The 5,816-nt window shown below is 40.5% G+C and overlaps 1 protein-coding gene across 1 annotated transcript; it reads left to right on the top strand.

Moving 5' to 3' along the window:
* Positions 1-5: 5 nt before the first annotated feature.
* LOC112818822 (olfactory receptor 1G1-like) lies at positions 6-938 on the top strand (the record flags this gene model as incomplete). Its single annotated transcript, XM_025865921.1, has 1 exon — positions 6-938. A coding segment is annotated over one exon (933 nt), but the record flags the coding sequence as incomplete, so codon positions are not given.
* Positions 939-5,816: the final 4,878 nt, after the last annotated feature.

Here is a 5,816-nt window from a genome sequence, read left to right as displayed (position 1 = left end):
CAATCAGAAACCACACCAGCATCGCTGACTTCCTGCTCCTGGGCTTCTCTGAACACCCAGAGCAGCCGCCCCTCCTGTTTGGGCTCTTCCTGGGCATGTACCTGGTGACCGTGTTGGGGAACCTGCTCATCATCCTGGCCGTAGTTGCTGACCAGCACCTCCACACCCCCATGTACTTCTTCCTGGCCAACCTGTCCCTCATCGATACCTGCTTCTCCTGCACCATTGTCCCCAAGGTGCTGGTGAACATCCTCACACAACACCACACCATCTCTCACACTGGGTGCCTCGTGCAGATGTACTTCTTCATGGCACTGGCCCTGCTGGACGACTTCCTGCTGGCCGTGATGGCATACGACCGCTACGTGGCCATCTGTCTTCCTCTCCACTACACCACGATCATGTGTCCCCAGCGCTGCCTGCTGCTGGTCGCCGCATCCTGGCTCTGCGCGCACCTCCTGGCCTTCTCCCTCACCCTCCTCATGTCTCAGTTCTCCTTCTGTGCCTCCCATTCCATCCCACACTTTTTCTGTGACCTTCTCCCTCTCCTCAAACTTGCCTGCTCAGACACCCAGATCTTTCAGGTCACGATGTTTGCTGAAGCAGCCCTCTCGGGTGTGGTCCCTCTCGCCTGTGTCCTGGTCTCTTATGCCCACATCATGCACACCATCCTCAAGGTCCCCTCGGCTGGGGGGAAGCACAAAGTCTTCTCGACCTGTGGCTCTCACCTGACAGTGGTCACTCTCTTCTACGGAACTGTCTTTCTGGTGTATTTCCAGCCCTCATCCTCCTACTCGGCAGACACTGGAATGGTGGCATCTGTGGTATACACGATGGTCACCCCCATGCTGAACCCCTTCATCTACAGCCTGAGGAACAGGGACATAAAGGGGGCTCTGTGGAGGCTCTCAGGCTGGAGAAGATGCTCTATTCTGTAAAGGGTCCTGCCCCAGACTGGAAGGTCAGGCTCTCTGAAATGCCTTCTCCCTGCACTTCTCCACTGCAATTTTGAAAACTCAAGCTCAAGGTAGGATGGATGCTCGGTGTTCACGAGCAGGTTCAATAAACAGAGAATGCCTGGCAGCACAGAAGTAGAGTAAGATCAATTGGCCAAGGATACAGCTCAACATGGAAGAAGGAGTGACCAGCAATGGCCAGCAATCCCTACAGGGTGACTTGATTAGTGGGTATAAGCGTCCAAGCAGATTCAAACCACAAAGTGGGAATTTCCAAAAGAACATCAGACAGAACTCAGGTTCTGGGATGAAGGCAGGTATCAGCTCAGTCTATGACTAACAGGTCCCCCTCACCTATAAGCAATGCTCACAAGAGATGGAAGGGTCAAGTGCTCCGAGTTTCAGGGACCATTTCCAAGCCCAGCTTTGGAAGCAATTCACTGAGAGGGGCTAACCTACACACAGAGAAGGCTGAACCAAGAAAACACATTCTTTGCTGGGACTGAGAGAACAAGAAGAATTCTAGGGGAAAAACTGGGCACAGAGAGTTCAGAGGACTGGCCCCAAAACACACTACAGGGATCAGATCTTAGATTGTGACAAAGAGTGATTATTAGTTATGGACAAGTCCTTGATTCTTTGGTTTTTAAACTCTGGGTTATTTCATTTGTCTCAACTGCAGAATAATACATGCTCATTATAGTAAATTTGTAAAACCTAGACAAATAGTAAAAAGGAAAACATGTACTATCCCTCCTTATAAAGAAAATTATTGATAATACTTTACAGTATTTCCCACTTAGCTTTTTCTAATGACTTTTTGTCTTATTATGTCAAGAAAATACTGCTGGTACAATTATATATACTTTTTTTGCTTAATCTTATAACATGAGTTGTCTCCATATTATTACCTCTTCCTGAACATTTGGCTCTCTGAGATTATGTCACAAAAAACTTCCATGATGTATATGGCGTTTCACCATGGTTGGATGATTAGGGGGTTCTGAAGCTTTCACTGTTACAAATAATGATGCAGTCAGAAAGGATGAACACCCAACTTTTACATCAGCATGGATGGGACTGGAGGAGATTATGCTCAGTGAAAGAAGTCAAGCAGAGAAAGTCAATGATCATATGGTTTCACTTATTTGTGGAACGTAAGGAATAGCAGGGAGGACATCAGGAGAAGGAAGGGGAAAGTGAAGGGGGGGAAATCAGAGGGAGAGATGAACCATGAGAGACGATGGACTCCGAGAAACAAACTGAGGGTTTCAGAGGGGAGGGGGGTGGGGGGATGGGTTAGCCCGGTGATGGGTATTAAGACGGGCACATCACGTACTGCATGGCGCACTGGGTGTTATACGAAAACAGTGAACCGTGGATCACTACATCAAAAACTAATGATGTATTGTATGGTGACTAACATAATAAAGTAAAATAAAAAAAAACTATGATGCAAATAAATTTGCAAATGCAAATGCAAAAAAAGAAATGATTTTCCTATATTCATAGTCTGTTACATTTAATATTTTCAAAAGTAGAATATCGAAGTAGTACCTTTTGAGGGCCCTTTAACCATTCTGCCAAGATGCTCAAATGATTTAGAGTGCCCATTAGACTACATCCTCTCCATATTTTGATGTTCACATTTTCTCCTTAATTATAACTGATATGATAGCCAAAATGGTATCTCTTTGACTTAGTTTTAATTTCTTTGATTCTTGGTGAAGGAACTGTTTACCTGAGTCTGTTAACTATTTTTTTTCATTTCATTCTTTTTTAAGTTTTTTCTTTTTTTGTTATTATAATTCCAGTGTAATTAACATACAGTGCTATATCATTTTTAAATTGAAGTGTGGTTGACAAATAGTATGTAGTATAATAATATTAGTTTCAGATGTATGGCATAGTAATTGGACAACCATATACACCACAAAATGCTCCCCACAATAAATTTATATTTGAGAGTTGGGAAACTCAGCTAGAAATAATCTTAGGAGGAAAAGAAATCATAATGGCTATTAGAAAATACTGTTATCTGAATGAAAACCAATTATGAAAAATTATTTACAAGAAATTCTTCACAGAAAAATTAGTTATAAGCAAATGTTAGAAAAGCAAAGGCTATAAAATACTAAGCCTAGAATCCATCCGAAAAAGAATATCAATCCAAGCAAGAAAACAGATGAGAACAAAATATGATAAAATAGAATAAAACATACAACAGAGAAGACCTACAAAGCTAAAAGATATTTTGAAAAGATAACTTACATTCCTCTGATGAAAATGGTTATATGGGGAAAAGACCAATCATCAATAAGAAGAAAGAAAAGAGTGACATTACCTCTGATATTCAAATAAAGAGGTTATTATGAACAATGTTATATACATTTTAAAATTTAGATTAAATAGACAAACTTCTAGGAAAACATAATTCATCAAAGCTAATATAGTAAGAAAAAGAAAACCTAAATAAATCTATAACCATTGGGAAAGCTTCATTAGCAGCCCTTCCTTAAAGAAATATTCAGGCCCAAATGGCTGCAAGAGTGAGTTTCTATACACAATTCAAGAAGGAAAACTTTTCAGGCTTGCAAACCCTTTCAAAAAAAAATAGAGAATGAAGGAACACTCACCCAATTCCCTTTATGAGATTAACACAAACTTCATACCAAAAGCTGACAAGAACATTGCAAACAATTACAACAAGAAGTTGATCTCCACGAAGATTAATACATCAAAGAAATTTATAAAATAAATGCACCAATTCAAAGTAAAATATTAGCAATACAATCACAACAATGCAGAAGAAAATAAGACGCATCATTTCCCAGTTGAGTTTTCCCAGGAAGGAAAGGTGGATTTCAAATTCAAAACTCAACCAAAGTAAGCCACCATATTTATACAGCAAAGGACAAAAATCATCTGATGCAAGAAAAACATCTCAACAGATGGAAGAAAAAACATGTCATAAACTTCAACATCCACTCACTGGAAAGTCCTCTTGGCAAAATGGGGATGGAAGAAAACTTTCTTAATCTGAAAAAGTTGCCTTTTTTTTTAAACATACAGCATATATAATACATAGGGTTATACATTTAAATCTCTGCTATCTAAACAGGGAACAAGACAGAATACCAGCTCACACCACAGCTCTCCCACACTCTCCCTGAGGTCTCTTCAGGGCAGTCAGAGGAGAGAAAAGAAAGGAAGGATGTAAATTCTCTACAGGAAGAAAGGCTGCATTTTGTTTACAGATAACATTTCCATACAACTGCCATTCAAAAGAGTCTATGTAGGAATCATTGGAATAATTAGTCATCATCCTGCAAAAACAAATACAAAATAAACACACACACACCCACTTCCTTACATAAAAGAAAAATAATTCCAGGTGCACTGAAGAACTGATTGGGACAAGCAAAATTATAAAGTTTTTACAGAAGAATGCTGGAAAATATCTTCCTGAACTCACGAAAGAAAGGACCTCTTCAACCAGACACAAATAAAGCACTCGGAAAAAAAAAAAACTGATGTATTCAATCGGTTAAAATAAAAATACTGATGTCGCAAACAGCTCTATAAACAGTGAAATGACAAACTGGAGAGAGAGGAAATGTTTATCATGTATATAAATCCACAAAGGACTAGGATCTAGAATAAATAGTTCTACAGAGTTCTATAAATAAATCAGAATATTTAACTGATACAGATAACCAAATGGAAAAATGAAAAAAAAAAAAATGAAACAAGCAGTTTCAAAATAAGGAAATAAAAATACTGATGAGCGGCACCGGGGTGGCTCACTCCAGCCTCCCACTCTTGATTTCCCCTCGAGTCAGGATCCCCGGCTGGTGAGAGCAAGCCCTGGGCCAGGCTCCAACCACAAGCCTGAGTCAGCTTCTCTCCTCCCTGTCTCCCTAGTCCTTCCTCTGCTCCCTTCTCTCTTGCTCTTTCACTCTCTCTCTAAATAAATAAATCTTTTCTTAAGTGCTAAGGAGTATTTATAAGGAACTCAATCTCATAATTAATCACTGAAATATAAAAATCAAACCATCAGGAAAAGGACCCCCAAACCACACACACAGCAACATGACCCCAGTAGAAAAGGCTGAAACCACCACGAGCCATCCAGGATGTGGTCCAACGAGTACTCTCACACATTGCTGGTACAAGTGCAATTTGGGACAATCTCCTTGGAGGTCAGTTTCACAATGTGTACTAAACTGAAGGACATGGACATCTTCGAACCCAGCGTATGGGTATGTACACAAGAGAAAGGAATGCACGTGTGCACCAAGACTCGGGTGCCGGAATGATCATCCCGGTATTATTCCTAATAGCCAAAGAGCCAGCTATGCCTTCCACACTAGACTGCATGAGTAATATGTGGTGTTGTCCTACAATGAAGCAACTCACAGCAATGGTAATGGACACACTGCCACTATACACACCTATCTAGATGAAGCTCGCATAAGTCAAAATAGCAAACAAAAGGAGCCAGAGAAAAGAATACACAGTGGATGAGCGCATTCACTTAAAGTTCAGAAACAGGCAAAGCTAAAAGAAACTGTTAAAAGAAGATAGGGATTATTTTACTTCCAGAAGGAGAGAAAAGTCATGATTAGCAGGACACGCAAAACAAGCTTCAGACGTGCTGGCCATGTTTGACTTCTAAATCTGGGAAGTCATACAGAGGTGACTGGTTTCTAATATTTCCTTGAGGGGGAGTGTTGTGTTTTGCACAGTTTTCTGTATGTCTTACCCTGCAAGGATTAATTTTTAAAAATACACACCGTGATTACTACTACATAGGCACGAGGATATCTATCTACATTTCTATCATACAAAAATCTCTCA

Source organism: Callorhinus ursinus, unplaced genomic scaffold, assembly GCF_003265705.2.
Source record: "Callorhinus ursinus isolate GAN/ISIS: 27379988/994484 unplaced genomic scaffold, GSC_fseal_2.0 scaffold1857, whole genome shotgun sequence".
NCBI classification, from domain to species: Eukaryota; Metazoa; Chordata; class Mammalia; order Carnivora; family Otariidae; genus Callorhinus; species Callorhinus ursinus.
The sequence above is the reverse complement of the archived record's forward strand: the minus strand, read 5'-3'. Positions and strand labels throughout refer to the sequence as shown.